Raw genomic sequence first — 19,481 nt, 5'->3', positions numbered from 1 at the left:
AAAATATTTTTTTCATTTGTTTTTGTTTTTTTAATTGTAAAAATAGAAACTCCTCTGAAACTAAAATTGTTTGCTTCACCAACAAAAACCATTTCTTCAACATTTAAAAATATAAAAAAGTGTGTGAACATAATGATTTGCGATATCTAAAAATCTGTTCGATTTGTTGTCTTTGCTCTGTTGTTATCATGGGGTAAGACGGAGACAGACAAGTGTATTTCCACGTCAGTCGAAACTGAAGAAATTCTGGCAGTTTGTCTTAAATATTTTCTATCTATAGTTTAGTTGTATAGACCTAGATGTATATTCCTCATATGCAGCTGTATGTGGGTGGTTGTCGTGAACCTTAGTATGACCAAGTAAAATCGTTTTAAAATCTAGATGTTAGTCATTTTTAAAGCGATTTTTAAGTCATTCCATTTTTACTTTGCCCACGTTTTTTGAACGAGTTTTCATCATCAGCATTTTATACACAATTAAAAATTAGTACTTTTTTTGAGATCTTTTGCTAGGTAAATATTAAAAACAAACTGCTCGCTGAGAACTTCTACTGCGTCGATTATGCCCGCGTGTGTTGGATATTGTTGGTCAAATAAATTTGAAAATCCTAAAAAATTGCTTAACCACAGGTATTAAATATGTATAAGGGTGTACATAGGTATAGAAATCGTTCATTCTTTTTTACTTAAGACTATAAAATATATATATAAACAATGAATAAAATGTCGTTAGCCTAAACTAGAGAAGGTTGGTGTTTTTACGTTTTGCGAAGCTGGTGTTATATGAAAGAAGGTCGAATTACTTTAAATTATATATAGAGATATGGTTAAGGATTGTAAGCATATATGTATAAGTCCGAGTTTATATAACTGTAGGTGTAAAAAACTATTTGATAGATCGTCTATAAATACGTTAGTTTAACTGAACACATTTCTGAAAAATCAAACAGAGTTTTTCCATCTCCTATGGTTATTGGTTTTGGTATGCGTGGGTGTGTGCGCGTGTGTGGGCGTCGGTTGTTGTTGTTGGCAGATATCTCAGTCTAAAAGTACACACTCACATACGCACACACCACGCATGAGAAGTGGCCCTTTAATGTATATATATACCTTGATTAATTACGAAAAAAAAACCTAAAGAAAACTCAAGTTTAAAAATAAAAACTATGTTTAACATGAACTAAGTGCGGTGGTTCTCGGGATGGGAATGGCTGTGCATATGATTAGAGGAGCATCAGCAGCAGCAGCGGTACTACCGTGATCAGCAGCAGCACCAGCAGCCAAATCCAAACCCAAGTGCTGATGGAATTCTCGTCGGCAGGCACAACTGCTGCTGCTTGCTGCTGCAGCTGATCCTCCTCCACTTTTTTCGACGCAGCTGCCGCCTTGTTCTTGCAGCCACCAAAGCGACCACGCTGCATCAGGAGCAGCAGGCGCACCAGCCGCTGAAGACCCGTGCCCGTAGGCAGTGCCAGCGTCACGTTGTTAAAGTTGCTGATGGTAGTGGCTTAGCGATTGCAGCTGGTACTGATGAGGATGTGGATGCGGATGCGGATGGGGATGCGGTTGGGGTTGCTGGTGCGGATGCGGCTGCCCTTGTGGTGGTGGGTGCGCATGACCCCGGGCATGGCTATGCATGTGCAACTGCCGCGTGCTGGGATAGTAGTTCGGCATCAGCGAGTGATAAGCGATCGCTGCTGCCGATCGGCCGTTATTGTTGCTGATGTTGAGCGGCGGTGGGGCTCCCAGTAGTGGTGGCCTGCGCTCCATGCGCTCCGATCGCTCGTAGCCGGGCGTCGCTGCTGCTGTAGCTGAAGTAATTAATGCTGCTGGTGTGTTGTCACCAGGTGTTGCGGCCACTGTGATTGGTGCTCCTGTTCCTGCTGCTGCCGCTGCTAGTCCCGCAGAGCTGCTGGCCGGCGTTTCAAGCAAATGATGATGCCTGTGGTGATGGTGGTGATGATGATGGTTGTGCCCGTCGTTAATGCCAATGTTGATGTTGCCGCCGTTGCCGTTGTTGGCGGCGCTGCTGGTGCTGCTGATGTTACTGTGATTACCAGCGCTGTTGTTGGCGCTGCTGCCGCCAGCCGGCGTTGTTGCCTTGCATTCTGCTGTGACCGTTGTCGTTGCAGCCGCCGCCGTCGCCAATGTTGCTGTTGCCACTGCCGTCATCAGATTGCAAGAGTCAAGTCTTTGTCATTTGGAGTTGCTTTGTAGAGCCGCATTGATCTGGGTCCACAGCTCTTTCTTGCACGATTTTGATCTGGGAGAAAACAATTAGTCAGTTTCAAAACGTCCGCGAATGCCTGGAATCCAGGCTTTGCAATTTATATAGCATTCTTGCTTACCGCTTGATAGACTGCAGCCAGTCCTTGAATTGGGCGCTACCCTCGGGTGTGATTTGGAAGGCGGCGCGGGCTGCAACAACGATACTGGCAAACTCCTCATAGTCGCCCTGAGTCAGATGGTACAGCTTCTGATGGATGCACTGAATATACCTGAAGCAATGGAAACACCCCACCCACATTACATGAAGATCATAATTTTTTGAAGATCACCTTGAATACTTACATCTGCTGGCACTTCTGGACGAGAGGTGTGAGCGCAGAGCGCAGGTGCTGCATCACCAGTTGGTGGTTGTTTCTGCCCAGATAATGGGCGGATTCGATGGCCACGTCGTGCAGCACGAACGGACTTACGATCGAGTTGACCGCGCAGATGCAGAACTGGTGCAGATACTGGGTGCCCAACTTCTTGCTGATGCGCAGCAGCCATTTTACATCCTCGCCGTACGGCGGGTTTCGGGCGTACTTTGCTTGCGGCCGGTCATCGTGAACACGTCTCGCTAGCGTTTCCATAGCCAGCATGCCCACGTTGTAGGCGGCCAGCAGATACCGCAGCTGGGTGGGTCTACAAAAAAAAAGGAACCATTGATTAAATAAACACTTTAAGTAGTCTTCAAGCGAGGAATATTTGTACTCACGTGAATTGATGAGGTTGTCGCTGTCGCACAGGTGGCTGTGAGGGCGGCGGTTGTTGCTGTTGTTGCGGTTGCGGCGGCGCCTGCTGCATGAAGGGGTACACGGGATGCTGGTGCTGATGCTGGCGCATTGGCATTACGCTCACGCCCACCCCGGGCGGTCCGTTTGGAGGCGGAGGCGGCGGTGGGCCATAATAGCCCTGTGGCGGTCCCATCGGCGGGCCCGGAGGACCTGCCTGCATCGCCTGGTAGGCCTGCGGTGGCAGCGCCTGGAATGCTCCCGGCAGCGGTGGTTGCTGGAAGCCAGAAGGCGGCTGGCCCGGGTGACCCTGCTGACCGGGATGGCCCGGTGGAGCCTGGCCCGCCATCTGAACCTGTTGCTGCTGCTGTTGCACCACCTGCTGCTGCTGTTGCACTTGTTGTTGCACAACCTGCTGCTGTTGCTGCGGATTGGGCGGCTGCTGGGGCGGCGCTTGTTGGTAACCACCATAGGCCTGCGGAGGCGGCGGGGGTCCCGCCGAGATGTACATTTGCATCTGTCCGGGCGGATAACTTAGGTTGTGGTGATGAGCGTACAACCCCTGACAAAAACTGTACGGTGGATACGGCGCCAGTCCGAGGGGAGCCAGCGAAGCGACGCCTACGGGCTGGAACTGGGCCTGCGGATTCTGCACAGAGCCAACTACGGGCGGGGGCACGGCGACAGGGAGACCAGGCCCAGGACCAACTCCTCCTGGCACCCCAGAATTGGGCATACCGAGCTGCTGTTGCTGCTGTACCACCTGCTGTTGTTGCTGCACCGCCTGCTGTTGCTGCTGCACCGCCTGTTGCTGTTGCACTGCCTGCTGCTGCTGTTGGAGCTCATGCTGCTGCTGGGACTCGATCAGGGCGCTCAGACTCACGGCCGAATGGTCCATGGTGTCGTCGTGCGGCTCGTGCTCGCTGTTATTCGGCGTGTTTCGCATGTACAATTCGTACCAATAGCGAGCCACCTGGAACAGCACCTCCGGATAGACACCGCCGCCTTTAGCAGCTGTCTCCACGGTAAGACAAGCCCGCTCCAGCATCAGATCGCTCTGCTCCTTGCACTGCAGGATCGCACGCTGGATCTCGTTCGGATTGAGGGCAGCTGCATGAGGCAGAACAGATAGGGCCAGCTCCGCCGCCGGGTAAACCATGTTGCTGTCCCATCCACGAGACGCGCGATCCGCCATACCAGCCGCTTCGGGAGGCGTGAGGTGCGCCTCCCAAGTGTCAATTAGAAAACTAATTGCCGGCGCTCCGATCTCCATCGCTTGCCCCAGGATCCACGAGACGTGCGACGAGTAGGTCCTGGACAACCAATTGGGACTGACGCAGTTGTGCAGACCCAGAGCATACAAACCCAACTGGAAGGCGCACATGTGGAGAGCACGATGAGGTCCATGGTGATTCTGGCTGGTGCTCGCCTGAGTGAACAGGGATGTGGAACTATTGCCGCCGGCCTTCGTCAGCACATTTTTGGCCAGCTCGAACATGAAGTGGGCACTGGCCTCCGATGGCTGGTTGGGTATCGAAGGGTATGCCCTCTTTCCTTTGTAGCGGCTTTCCTTGCTCCGGCTGCTGCTGGAGCTTCCACCACCACCACCGCCTCCTCCACCGTTGCCACCACCACCGCCACCGTTTCCTCCTCCACTACCACCACTGGGATTTCCGTTGGGATTTTGACTCCCACTGGCCGTAGTGCTGCTCGAACTAGGTGTCCCCGTGGTTCCTGCGGCATTCGGTGTGGGAACTATACCTTGTCCTCCTCCCGACTGGCTGCCACTGCTGGCCATGCTTAAAGCGCACATACTCAGCTCCAGTTCGGCGCTCGTGGAGCTGTGTGGTCGACTGTTTCCTCCTACGCTGCCGTAATCCGTTGGCAGAAGCTCACATAGATTGGCTACCGGATTACAGTTGGAAGAGGCGCATCCAGAGCCACCCCCATAATCGTGCTCCTCCCGCCGCGTTGGCTGATTACTTGGTGTCCTCACTGGCGGATTACTCGAATAGTATGCGGGCAGGAGCGGGGCATTTAGAAGCGTGTGTATGTCCCTGTCCAGCAACTTCTCCATGATCTTGGCTATTTTGCGGGGCTCATCCTTGTAGTGGGAAAGCAATGTGAGAGCGAGATCCCCACGTTGTCGGCGGGTTCCTTCACACAGCAACGGATGCTCTGCTTCCGAGACATTGGCTTTTAATCCCAGAGCTGCCACTGCAGCATCGAATCCAAGACTCTCATCGCTGTTATGCTTGTACAGCAGTAAACGGGCACCCGTGCTGACAATGGATTTACTTGCCGCACTACCTCCACCGCTTGAAGAAGCCACCCCAGGGCCAATCGTAGAGCCCCCTGCAGGGCTGAGGGTAACCAGAGCATCGAAGATAAAAGTGGCCAGGTTAATCGGCAGCAAAGCCTCCCCTCGCGTCTTAAAGGTTCCACTGCGCAGCTGCTCCGCTCGCTCTCGGATTACCTGAAGCTCCGCGGATCCCAGCGGCAGACGCTTTAGGAGAGCCAGTATGTCCGCCTCCTGGTTGGCCAACTTCACCTCAAGGGGTTTGGTGCTGGCTGGTGGTCGTGGCATCTCCAATGCGAACAGACATATTCGAAAACCAATATGGTAGTGTTCCGAATTCTCCGAGAGCACTGTGCATAGAAAAGCGCACTTGGACAGTGTAGCGGAGGCCACGACTGTCAGCTGATGTGAAATGGGATTTACGTTCTGCTTCTTGCCTTTTCTCTTAGGTGCGGGTGGCAGTTCCAGCAGAAGATTGGGAGGATTGGCCAGCATCTGCTCTGCCAGACGTACTGCCAGGATGCAAGCCTCCCCGCCGTGACCGTGAGCATGCAGTCCTTCAGCTCTGGCCAACAGTATATCCCAAGCGTCCTCTGTGGGTCGGACATTGGAGAAGACATGCGGTTTGTCGCTGGAGGCCGCTACTGCTGCTGCCAGAGTTCGGGATGTGTGCGCGGATGAGGTGCAAGGCTGGTCCACTGAAGCACCCAGTCCCAGAGCTCCCATCCCTCCTGCAGCGCTGGTTACAAGGTGAGGTGAAGTGGGCAGTACAGGCACTGAGGAGCTGGCGGCCAAGGCGGCTCTAGCTGCTGCCGAAGTGCTGGGCACTGGCGTGAGGTCTCCACCGGCAGTTGCTCCCGCTCCTCCCTGTACTGGTTCCCCTACAGCTGATCCGTTTCCACCGGCTCCACCCACTCCACCTGCTGATCCACCCACTGTTCCTTGGTTAAACTCGTCGCTACTGCTACTAAAGGATTCATCCTTGCTCAATCGACGAGGTGTCTGCTGCACTGTGTCTCCAGCTCCAACAGTAGCCTCCTGCCCAGCCATCAGCATAGAGGAAGTGGAACTGTTTGAGCTCCCCGAAGCTGTCGAGGCCGATGAAGATGCCGAGGAAGCAGACGAAGTGTCCGATGTGGAGAGGACTTGTTCTACGCCCACTGTGACACCCACTCCCCCTACTGGTACCTCATCCTTGCTCTGCTGCGACACTGCATCAAAGCTGCTCTGCGAGTCCGACTCCGTGAGGGCCGATTTTTGGCCGGGCACAACCGCTTGTCCAGGTGGGCAGTAATTGTGACTGCTGCTAGTGTCGCCGCCGAAATCATCGTTTTCACAGAATCCCTCGCTGCTGGCACTCGAACGATTACCATCAGCTGCTACCACTACCTTGACATTTGCCACAGAGGCACTGACTCCTGCGGAGCCACTTGGGAGCTGCTGCTGTACAGGATTCACTTCGGCGGTCGCTGCTCCAATAGAGTTGTTTACTCCTCCGCTTATTTGACCAACACCTGCGACAGCTCCACCCACCCCAACAGAACCCAATCCCGTGGAAAATCTGCCAGTTCCTCCGCCAGGCAATGCTGCTGAGCCCTCCAGATCGGTCGGATTTGTATAGAATCGTGACTCCCGAAAGGGTCTGTCCAATCTCTGCTTAAAGGCTCCCGCGTGCATGCCGTGATCGCTGGAGGCACTAAAGTAATTATAGTGCTTGTTGTTCGTCATCAGCGCTTGGGTAGCATTCAGCTGGCCGGGATTGTTGGTCTCGCCCTTCAGGTCTGTATGCTTGAAGCAGGTGAAGGGCGAGTAGTAGATGGGATTCGTGTCGTGGGTGTGCGTCACCCCGGGAATTGGGTAACCCTCCCAGTCCAAGTAACATGCCTCGATGGCCGGTTTAAAGCCAATGAACAGTTCCGTCTCGGACCGCGAGTTCTGCTGGTGCTTGTTGGTGTACGACGACGGCATCATTCGGCTCTTGACCACCCGATCGAGTATCTTCAAGTGCCAGGCCGTGAACTGCGCGTGCAGCATATCCCGCTCATCCGGCGCCAGGCCGGGATTAAGCGCTGCCAATCGCCACAAGGCCACTATCTCGTCGCACAGCGAACTGCAAGCATGCTGCAGGGCCGTGGAATTGGAGTGTGTGTTCGAGTGCTTACCGCCCGAATGGCCGTGTGAGCCCATCATTAGCGCCAACTTCGTCTGGAACCACCAGATCAGTATTTGGTCGCAATACAAGCACTCCTCCGTAATGATCTCCAGCAGACGCACTGCGTTCCGGTCGCAGCGCCTGTACATCTCACGTACGATCGAGAGCAGATTCCACATGCCCTCCGGCTCACGACCGCGCAGCGGTCTCAGCAAAGAACTCCACTCGGCCGCTGCCGGGGGAGCCGAGTTTGTCAGATAGTTAACATCGCTTCGGATGAAATTTACAAAACTATATATTAGTAATCAAAAGGCGGGAGAAGAAATTCACTAGCTCTCACCTAAACACAATCGGGGCGGGCAAACAGAACTTGATGAGGATCCGTTTAATGTTGTTATGCAGCGTCTTTTCGTCCAGATACCAGCTGGTCTGGTCGTTGATTGAGGCGCCAGCCGTCGGATCGGGTGCACCGCACACGGTGTTGATCGCCGTCGGTTGGGCGCTGAGCAGCTCGTCTAGGAGCCGCTGGGCTGTCGGAAGGATCTGCTGAGGCAGCTCGCTGATCAGATACTGGGCGAACTTTTGCAGCTGGTCGCGTTGCAGGCGGGTCAGCGACTCGGAAACTGGAGCCCGCAAACAGACTTCCTGTGGCTGCAAGGCGACAGGGAAATTATAAAATTGATTATTTGAACAAAGTTTCTTAGATCCCTATAATCTTTTTGGCCCTGCCATACTTACACAATGTATGCGATGCAGACAAACGGCGACTACGTGGGAGCACCAGTAGGCCGATGAGGTGCAGGTGCAATTGCATGAGGAGATGCGTCGACGGTCAAAGGTGACGGCCACATTGAAATACGCACGCGGCGTCTGACTGACGCTGGCCGACAAATGAAAGCCTGTATCGGATTTGTTAGCATCATTATTTTCGATAAGAGGCATACAAACTCACCTATTTGCAGCGGATCCTTGACGGCTCGCACCCGAAACAACGAGTCCCCGCGATTGAACTCGTCCGCAGAGCTGTTGGCCAGGCAAGAATACAACCGGATGTCCTCTTCGTTGTCCGGAAAGCTCCAGAACGCAATGCGCAGCTGCAGCTGCTCTGGCACCGGCGGATACACATGCTCCACGAGCTCAAACGGTATGTAGGAGGCCACACAGCGGGCTGCCAGTTCGGCCAATGTGGAAACTTCTGGAAGAAGGTAAACAACATATATAGAACATCTGAACTACGTGCATTGCATAAGTGCTACTGGTTGAAATTCTTTTAAGGGATATTCCCGTGCATCAGCTCTAAAAACGTTAATTTGTAACCCTTTTATGGTAAGCATGATTTTGTTTCAATCCAATCCAATCAACTCTTGATTTCAGCGACATCTGATGGAATACTTCAATGCTTTTTTTTTTAGAATGATCTCCAGCAAGATCACTATGAAATAGATTCGGATTGGCTCAAAATTGTCAACAGGGTTTTCTTTCCGTTTCGTTAAGTGGTTTTCTTTGCCCTTAGACACAAATTGACACAGATTCCCTCTACGTAAATAGTTTAACATGCGCTGGAAGCCCAAGAATCTGCATGCCTATTCCCAACATTCTAGCTCTTTTAATTTCCGAGATCTCCGCGTTCATACGGACAGACGGACGTAGCTAGTTCGACTCGGCTAGTGATCCTGATCCAGATATATACTTTATGGGGTCGAAAACGCTCTTCTACCTGTTTCATACTTTCCGAGAAATCTAGTATACCCTTTTAACCTACGAATAACGGGTATACAAATACCAAGAAAAGTTCCGAAGAAAGGTTCTGATATTAAACTTAATCAAATCATATACAAATTGCGTTGGTTAGTTGGAAATTCATCTACTTAGAAACTTATGAAATATGCGATGATGAAATTGCTACTCAGTATAGGTATATTATTACACAAAGAAAATTTCTGCAACATTTAATACCTTAAAAATTGTCCTTTTTAACTCCTGTCCATTGTTTATTATAATTTGTACAGCCAAAGTTGAAGGTTAGAAATAAGTCCAATAACCAGTCGAAACTTCAACAAGGGGAAGCCAATGTCAATATTGATTAATTATAAAAGATGCCAATATTTGTAAATTATTAATTAATTAGAAATTAGAAGATGCCAACGACTTATTCCATATTTTTACTACCATATTTGAAGACAAACAATGCGAGGAAAAGTCACATGCACGCACACAGACGCAAAATACGCATGCCAGGCATTTTATTAATTAAACCACTTTTTCTAAAGCGGGACGGCCAACGACCAACGAAGGAGAGGTCAGCATCGGGGTTTTTGTAAGGGTCATAAAACAATTAGCACGATTTTTACACTTTACATTTTCATTTGCTGGCTGTGACGTCTCTGTCCATGTTCTTGCTATATACGAGCATAAGGTCATGACTTATTATCTAATGATGCGATTGGAAAATCTTTTTGATAGGTACTTTCAAACGAAATAAAATAAGATTAACTCTAAAACAAAATCTTCTACAAAATCTTTGTGGGCGGGGCACAGTGTTGAAATAAACTTGCGCTACACAAAAGTCTCCAGAATCTACATGGGTATTCCCAAATTTCATGTCTTAAGAGTTTCCGAGATCTCATCGTTGAACAGACGGACGGATTTGGCTAGAACGACTCATCTCAGGGTCGGACACGAGTCCTTGTATATCTCACATACTTTTCGTACATAAAAGGGTCATCCCTTTAGATGCCATTCAATTTATATCCTACAAGCCTAGCAAAATATTCTCAATAATATTAAAGTTCGACGAAAATTATCAAAGAAAACAAGAAATGAAGCTAGCTTTGGCACGCCGAAGTTTGTATACCCCTGCAGGTCGTTCCCGTGGGAGCATTGTTTGCACAGAGCTTTTCGATTTGTAGAAAACTAAAAACTAATTCAAAAAATTTTAATATAATGTTCTATTTTAATTTACTGCCGTGTATGTTTACCGAAAACGAAATATAAAGATCTATGTATTATTTTGATATTAATTAAATATTCCTATAGCAGCTATATAATGAAATCGTTCGATTTGATTTAAATTTTATTTGAAATTCTGGAATATTAAAAGCATGATATTTTCAATAGTAGAAGTTTATATGTCAAAAACACCGAATTTATAATTTTTTTACAATAGAAATAAGACTTTTGGGAAAGTTTCGTCCCGATAGCTTTAAAACTGAGAGACTTGTTTGCGTAGAAACTTGTCGACTTGTCTAGTGATGCTGATCAAGAATATATATACTTTATGTGGTCTGTAACTTCTCCTTCATTGCGTTGCAAACTTATGACTGAAATCAATTTACGCTCTCCAAGGCTATAAAAATTGTATTAAATATAAAATTATGAAAACAATTTTTTTAATTTTACGAAGGATCGGTGGTTTTTATTGAAACAAAAAGCCTTTTTACCCTCTATCGAGTTATCCACTAATCCTATAAATCCAAAATAGCGTTTATAAAAATGGCCATGGTTACATGGCGTGAGTTTCAAAATTGGCGAAAAAATTCGATATTTTGGTTCTGTGGTACTAAGCTCAAAATGAATTTACAAAATCAATTTAATACAAAAAAATAATTTTTATGTACCAAATCCCATCTTTTGCTATTTTAACGGTCAAGTTCTACGAAATTAACCGAAAAAAATAAAAGACTCCACTATTCCCTACAGAACTAAAAAAAGAGTTAATCCCATGACGTCTTAGTTTTAACAGGGTCTTAACCTTCAAATCTTACATCCTCGCCTCAAATTTAGTAAATAAATTATCTCTCTTCTTGTCGTGAGATAAATATATGAGTCTTAGCCGCGCAATTTTCCCCTGCGTAAACCAATGTCATTATCTTTGCAACGCAATTGAGTTGTGAATAAACAGTAATCCACTGAATTGGCATGCAAATAAACAAATGGCAATGGAAAAGGGGACCTGCATTTTAAAGGTCTTATTCTCACTGCCTTTAACGCCCAGAACACAGAAGTCAAACAAACAAAAAAAACCCCAAAGCATTACAAAGAATATCGGGCTTTGTTATTGTATGGTATTTATAATGTTGCTGATGATGCAGCCACCAGAGTTCAAGTTCGCCCACACAAATTAAATATTCGAGCAGGAGCATAACCAGATTTCATATAATTCACTTTCATTTCGAATCGTTCAACCTGGACATGAGGAGTAACATATTTCACTTTCAATTATAATCGACCAATCAAATAAACGAATTCGGTTTTTGGTCTAAGACTACATAATTTCAACTGAATTACAAGTTAATAACAATAACTTTGAATAACTGTGTTATAGGCAAGACGCTGGATTTCTATTGGTTTCACGATTCCAAAATCAAAAATGTAAAAAGGTTGGATTAATTTACTGACTGGTCGCTGAACGAAAGAATTTTTATGTGGAGCAAAGAAATTGAAAGCTCTAGTTTCAAAATTTTTAAATAAACTGAAAAATATTACTTTTTGTGTTAGTATTCTTAGTATACTAAAAACAAAATACAAAAATAAGCAATTTTCGAATAGCTAGAATAGAGCCAAATTTCCAGCACTGGATACAAGAACTCATTGTTTTGTTTGTTTGTTTGTTTTCTTTCGCTCGTTCGTCGGTTCGTTTGCCCGCTCCCATTCTTCGTGCTTTCCCCTCACCCCCCCCCCCCCCCCCCCCCCTGCCCTGTCATCGCTTAATTTTCAGACACTTTGGCACCATTTTATTCAGAGTCATTTTCCGCAAGCGCTAACCTATTGCTCATGCCAGTTATTTTTGAGCATACAGCGATAGAGGCGTTTTATTGAAACTACCAAGATGTAATATAACATTTTTAGTAAGTAATTATGATGATTTACCGTGTTGATCTTAAACGTCTCGATTATCTTTTGATTTTCAAACTTTCTTTATCCATAATTTGCGTTAATTAAAACAAAAATTAATTTGTCGTTACAGTTTCTCAAAAGTTGTTGGAGGTTCAAGCTTACTTTAAAGATGCATTGGGTTGAACCATGAGTTCTGCTTTTATGTTGATGTTTTAAGTCCACTTGCTTTACCTTTTTATTTAGAAATCTTTTTAATTTTAAATATTTTCTTTCCTTTTGACTGACAGGGACGAGAAAGGCTGATAAAAAACAATTAAACGCATTCGTCAGATGAGAAATCGGATAAGTCTTCAGGTAAGGGGCTTAGCTGAATCAGAATGACCACATGAGTCAGATTGATTTGATTGAAGAAGTTTTAATATCTGATCCGTGTATATGTATATGTGTTCTTTTTTAGCTGATTCAAGGCTCCTGCTTCCCCAAACTGGTTTCCTCTGTGCTTGCTCTTGCATTTCTTTAACTTTAATTTGTTTTACATTCCCATATGGGGCACTAGCAAAATATGAAACAATGAAAAGGAGAATATAAAACACAAAGCATCATGCTCCAGTTATTTGGGTTATTGCCGAACGACTCGTCAAAGTTGAGCAAGAGGTGCTGAAGTGCCGAGCTACAGCAAATGCATTCGGCACACCGGTTACTACTGCTTACTAGCCCAAAACTGCGATTGGAGTTTTCCATATGGCCAAACGTATACCCATTTTATGAAAATAATATTTTTGCTGACTTTATGGGCAACACATCCACATAGCCCCATAGTTTTCTTTCTTTACTTTACAGCTCAAAAATGAACTATTATAATTGAGTAAGGTATAAGATATTATCCAAATTAATTGGATGGACTAATGATAAGTCTATTTTATAAATCAATACATCATCATATCGAAAAGAAACATGATATGCCATTTTTGCTGTGCCCTCATATTTTTGGCTTTGTTCGCTGTGTTTTAGGCAAATTTAGATTCTTCGACACAAAAAGCTCGCTGAAAACCAAATAAACTGGCGCAAAAGAGGGGTCAAAGTTCCAACAAGCATTTTTGCACGTGTGTGCTGCATTTGTTGGTGCAGTTGATTTGGCTGCGGAAGTGCATGAAACTGATATATGTACATATATGGCGAGGAGTGAAAAACAAAATTCAGAGCCCGTGGCTTCTGGCTCAGCTGGTCGCTGTTTCAGTTTCCGTTCGAAATTGACACCGAGTGAGCCTCGACCCACTAATTAGATGATGACATGTGGCAACGCCGACCACTCGAGGCACGCACACACGGCCGCACACCTCTCACGGACACGGAGTTGCATTGTCAGCACTGCAGCGTGACCATTCCACGGTTTCGGTTTAATTGGGGTCATTGCATCGCATCGACGACGTTCTACGTTTATGCGGGGCCCCTCTGCGAATCCACTTGATCTGGGATGTTACTGCCTTCGCATAAGAGAAGATAAGACTAAATTTAATGGATCGGGGTACTACAGTAAAAATAAAGATTTTTGGTTACCCGATTAACAAAATTTGACAGCTAAGCAATATGGATTTAAGTTTATTATAAAAGGTTCTGGGCCACTAACCCCTTTATTCAGCGCATCATAACATTGCAAAATACATTCGGATCGTGGAATGTTAAAATATTTCACTGGAGAGTTAGTATTCAGGGTGTTTATTTTCCAAAGATATTTCTTAAACATCAGAAACTCAAAGTTCTTGAAAAGTCTTTAAGCCTCGAATTACCTGCACCAAAGTATACAACTCTAAATCAAATCAGTGGGTTTTCGCCCAAATATAAGAACAACTTATTATTATATCTAAAGATCCGAGGAGCTGCATGGTGTAAGGGAACTATGGACTCTGGTCCGTGTCGTCTTCTTCATTTTTATTACATCCCCTCGGGCAGGTTGTGATGGTATCCTTGAAAAGGTTCTTTGACACAACAAAGCAAGGCTCTAGACGCCTCAGATCGACGTCGATGTCGGCGTCGGCTGCGGCAGCGGTATCGTTTTGTGGCTATATTGTTTTTGTTGCGGTTATTATGTCTTTCGAGCATGAAAATGCAGCTGGCTTTGCCTTTACATACACACCCAGCCGCAGGGTTGCCACTTTAGCTTTTTCTCGGCCAAAATGTCCCAGAACTATACTAGCTAAACACTATATAAGTATATTATAAATTATAACATCCTGAATCATTAATACAATCAATCATTAAGACTAATTTCTAAAACACCACTACCAGGATGCATACATCAATTGATAAAATTCCCAATGTTGGTTAAAATTATTGAAAGACCAGCCTGGGTAAATAGATATAAAGGAAACGCAAAAAAGACAACTAGATGGATATGGATTTTTGTGTAGTCCTTCTTTTGCTCACTGAAGTAATGCTAGACGAAATAAAACGAATGTAGTGGAATGCGCAAATGACGAAGACGAATGGAGGGAGAATAGCGACGAGGACGAACTGCGCAGGCGCAGCCAGATATATCCATTTATTACATAATATGCTGCGACTGCGCACAGGATACCGAAAACATGTAAAAAACGTTTTTCACCAGGCCCAAAAACAATGTCCGTCCTACGTACACAAACGCAATAAGCCACAAAAAGACAAAGGAGGTGCAACAACAATGTAAAAGGAACAACGAATGAAGATGAAACGTTGCCAGCTAAAGTCGTGATTTTGACTTTAGCGATAAGAAGAGGACTTCGAGGAAAGGTGAGGATACGAAGTATAGAATTGCAGACATACCAACAACAATTACAGCGCGCTTGTTGTTGCGCTTAAGCCAATTTTACAGAATCTACCAACAGCAAAACGGTCACGCGTATAATTGCAGAAGAAACAGTGTGGCAAGGTCTTCTTTTGCTTACTAAATTTAAACAGAGTGATTTGTAGGCGTTAGACGTCTCAACCTTTACCTTGGGCTTTACAATTTCTTTTAAAATTTCAGTTTTAAGCAGAATTATTTGATTTGTGGATGTTAGAGTGGTCGTGGCAAACTTATTATATAACTTGGTAGTTATTGACAAAAAAGGCATTCAAATTATTTTCAGTTCAAGCATAAAACTGCGAGTTCCACAAACTTTCCAATTTGTGGGCGCTAGAGGCGTGGAGTCTGGAGGCATTACAAGGATCTGCATGTAAAATTAAGACATTAAAATATCGTTTTGGAACAAAATGACAACAACCCGACAAAAAGCTCTATTTTGAAGTCACCAAAAAACTTGTTTTTGGGTTAACTCTGGAGCGAAGCATTTAATAAATAAGGTGTAATTTTTAGCAATAATACAACCAAGCTATTAAAAACGTGGAAATTGATTCCCACAGTTCAAGTTTCTGGAATTTTACTTTTATTTATTTATCCATACAAGAGTTGACAACCAAAAGTTTGTGTCCTAATAACGTACTAATTAAGGGTTTCACAGAAACCGTCGTCGGTTGTGCAATCAAATATTTACGAAGGATAATAAAGTGCATTTGATCCCTTTTCTCAGACAGGTGGAAAGTACATAAGAACATGTAAGGACTTAAATTTGCCTCTGAAACTGCCATACATAAATGTTGTTATAATTAATAGATTTGGTACAATTACCGGCTGGATAAGCAATCTTTTATTATGGCCTTTCATTTGATCGAAGAGCAAATTCAGATATCTTTAATCTTGTCACTGCTCTGCGATTTCTGGCAGTTGTGTAATTTAAAAGAGTACTAGGAAAATACTCGAACTTGACCATTTCTAGGTTCAAGAGAATTTGATTCCTTTGCCAGGTCCTCCCAATAAGTGACCACAAGAACGCGGTTACCCCAAGTAAATCCTGTAGCAATGTCGGCATTCTCTCGAATAAAACGCAAGAATGTGCCCTCTGTGTGATTTCTTCTCAGCTGACTCGACCATATTTCATCACACCGTGCTGCTACCTTTCTACAAAGTCGGCATGTTTTTATTAATTTATAAGTATACTGCATACCGTAACACAACATTTAGATAACTTTGCCGAAATGTAATAATTTCTAGCTTGAGCAAGATGGTACCACTGTCAGGTTGGTTGGTTTTGTGGATGGGTTTTTACAAAAAGGTTTATAAAATGCTTAGTTTCAAAAATAACCCGACGTAAATGTACAAATTGTAGTATGCAGATATATATATATATATATTTCATTTGTGCCTGTAATCATGTTTTATTGTTGGTAGCATTAGTAAGTGGGTTTATTTTATCAAAACCCCTGTCAAAAGACTCCTGTAACACCGAGAGCTGCTTTTGGGGGAAATAGGTGTCATATGGGCAAACAAATACATTGATGTCGACGACTATTACAGAACCACATTTTAAGTTACTCACTTTATTACGCTGACAAAAGTCTTCATACGATCAACCATTTTTCGATTCAGTTTTTAGCTATTTTATTTAAGACAACCGGAAAAAAAATGTAAATGAGAAGTATACGGGACCCAAATTTGATTCAGAATACAATTTTCAATACTTCCTAACACTTAGTTCCTTAAAAACATAGTCTGGGTATTCCCTTAACTGTTGAATTGCTAGATTGTTTGAAATTCAACAAAAAATGTCAGCACTTGAGGAAACGACCCTAAATAGCTTCCAGTGAATTTTCAAAAAGCTGTGACCAGTTCGTTAATTTTTTTAAAGTACAAATGTGTAATTTTTTTTTTTATTATAATTTAATGCCTAAAAATAATAATACAGAAAAAAGAACCAACAATAATTTTTTCTTTATCGATTTTAACGAAACTATTTCTTAATAGTGATGCTAAAATGTTACAGAGTTGACATGGCTTTTTAATGAAATAAGGTGGCAACTCTGGTGTTCAGCAATTCAGCAGCCTCGTGGTTGTGGAATTGCTGCAGTTTTTAAAAATTGAGTTTGTATGGTCCAGCTGATAAACAGCTGACAAATTTTCAACAATCAAACAGTTTTAGGGAATACCCTAAATAACAAAATGTGGATGCAAACATAATACCTCAAATAGGTCTTAGATCTTAGATATCGCATGTTCCTAATTCTAGACATTTAAAAACCTTTAAGGAATACAAAGTATTTTGAACGTGTAATGCCTTGCGACCTGATTCTACCAGCTCTCATTATTCACCAAAGCACGGGCCTAGAAGGTCTTTAAGGGAGGGTACTCACCATAATATCTGCCGCAGGTGGATGTGTTGGCCATGGCCGCTCCACTGCCGCCCGGCGTGCACGAACTGGAGGCACCTGCTCCGAACGCCATCGCCATGCTACCCATACCGCTCAGACCGCCACTGCCTGCACCGCTGCCCGCAGCGGGCTTCTTCCAACCGCGCCAGTTGTTGCACAGCGATTCCGGTTCGGAGCTCCAGCTGCACAGAGAGTCCTCCTCGAAGCGGATGGAGTCGTCGGAGCTGAAGCGGTCCATTTCCTCCGGATTCCATTCGTTGGCCGCTGCACCCGCTCCGTCTCGGCCCGCTCCTCCGCCTCCTGCTCCTTCGGCGCCAGCGCCGACTGCAGCCGCTCCTCCGCCTCCTCCATTGTTGTTGTTACCGCCACCGTTGTTGTTGTTGTTGCGTGCAGCGGCAGCCACAGCTGCCCCGCCTCCAGCGTCACCGCCTCCTCCTCTGTTGTTGTTGCTGCCGTTGCGATTCGCCAGCGTGAGGCTGAGATTGTGTGTGTTTACAGTTGCTCCTTTTTCAGCTGCTCCTGCTCCCCGATTATTTGTTTTTGCTCCGCTCTGTTCGTCTCTCTCGCTTTTCCTCCTCTCTTTTGGATGGATGTATAATGGATCTCTGCCAAACCGAACGCTCAATTTAAAATCGTGTAAAAGGCGAATTTCTTTGAGCGTTCTCCTCTCTCTCTTTGTCTCTCCGCTTCTCACCTCTTTCTGCGTCGCTCTCTATATGCTTGATTTGCTTGCTGTTTAATTAACTTATTTACTGTAGATTTATGCTTAGGGCTTTAGTTTTAACTTTAGATTTGGGAGATTAAAAACAATTTTTGTTTATATGTACAAAATACGTTCAGTGCGCCGCGGCCTCTGTCGCTGCCTCTGCCCGCGTCGACTGGGACTGCTATTGTTTGTTGTCGTTGTTGTTGCATGTGAACTTTTTCGTATCCCCCACCGAAAGAGAGAGCGAGATGGGGCTGTACGACTGCCAAAATGAGAGGACCAATTTGTAGTTGTGTTGTAGGGGTCTTCTAGTCGTTGTTATTGTTGTTGCTGCTCCTCTTGTATACGCTCCGCTCTTTCCACTCTCTTCGCCGTTAATTATTTTTCACTGCTTTGCTTTGTGGCTCATCTTCGCTTTATCCTTCGCGCTCCCTCCCTCTCCCGCACTTCTGCCACTCACTCACTCTCACTCACACAGCAGTAGCAGTAACAACAACGGTGCACACAACATCAATATATTGGATATATATCAACACTTTTTCGCCTGCGTATTCGTCTGTGTGTGCATGCGTGCGCTTGTCGATTTTCACTGCCTTCTTTTCTTTGTGTGTATATGCGCTGCGCGATGTGTTTGTCTGCGACTGTGCGTGTGTGTGTGTGAGGGAACGAACTGCGTTTAAGGCGAACGTTTATTTAAAATCCTTAATGGTTTGCTGGGTTCTGCGACCACCGACAATTAAAACGGCCATGCACGCGTCCTCCAAAACGGCCGCTCTCGAGTTTTCTGGCCGAGTTACGATTTGTTTCAAGCTACGCACGGTTTTCGGACACTTTTACACGGGCTTTGTTTTTAGCCATCGCGATTATGATTCCCTAAACCCCGATAGCGTTATCGATACACACGTCAGGGTCTATCGGCCAGTGTGGCCGCTGAACTATCGATATATTATACCATTTTTATTTTTCCGAATATACCAAAATGTCAATCGCTGTGTATTCAAAGCTAGCGGAACACACATATCGATGACTTTTGTTGCCGCCAATGGTAAGGCCTAAAACCGACACGCACGATACACCTATTGAAAGGTATCATTATTCTCCTCAAACTGTGATACTAAGTCTTTTCAGAAATGGGCAACATTTTTCAATACAGGTCTCTTGATACATCTGTGAACTTTAAAAACTTAGGACACACTACAAAGAACACGATTTTTCGACTAGTGAAACTCTCAGCCGATCTGAGTACTAATGAAGATCAAAGCAATCTTTA

The 19,481-nt window shown here is 45.1% G+C and overlaps 1 protein-coding gene across 2 annotated transcripts; it reads right to left on the bottom strand.

The window, feature by feature from the left end:
• Positions 1 to 2,042: 2,042 nt before the first annotated feature.
• On the bottom strand, positions 2,043 to 19,101 carry Dora (zinc finger SWIM domain-containing dorado). Of its 2 annotated transcripts, none has more exons than XM_017076314.4 (8): positions 17,488 to 19,101; positions 8,402 to 8,644; positions 8,188 to 8,348; positions 7,790 to 8,100; positions 2,983 to 7,719; positions 2,571 to 2,909; positions 2,348 to 2,497; positions 2,043 to 2,262 (listed from the first exon to the last, which is right to left on the bottom strand). In XM_017076314.4, the coding sequence occupies exons 1-8, from the start codon at positions 17,741 to 17,743 to the stop codon at positions 2,196 to 2,198; spliced, it is 6,264 nt and encodes a 2,087-aa protein (XP_016931803.2). In that variant the 5' UTR covers positions 17,744 to 19,101; the 3' UTR covers positions 2,043 to 2,195. The 2 variants fall into 2 exon arrangements, with proteins under 2 accessions (XP_016931803.2, XP_036676057.1); XM_036820162.3 differs by having other exon boundaries at positions 8,402 to 8,641.
• Positions 19,102 to 19,481: the final 380 nt, after the last annotated feature.

Source organism: Drosophila suzukii, chromosome X (genome assembly GCF_043229965.1).
Source record: "Drosophila suzukii chromosome X, CBGP_Dsuzu_IsoJpt1.0, whole genome shotgun sequence".
In the NCBI taxonomy this organism is placed as follows: domain Eukaryota; kingdom Metazoa; phylum Arthropoda; class Insecta; order Diptera; family Drosophilidae; genus Drosophila; species Drosophila suzukii.
Note: the sequence above shows the minus strand (reverse complement) of the source record. Positions and strands in the feature narration are given on the sequence as shown.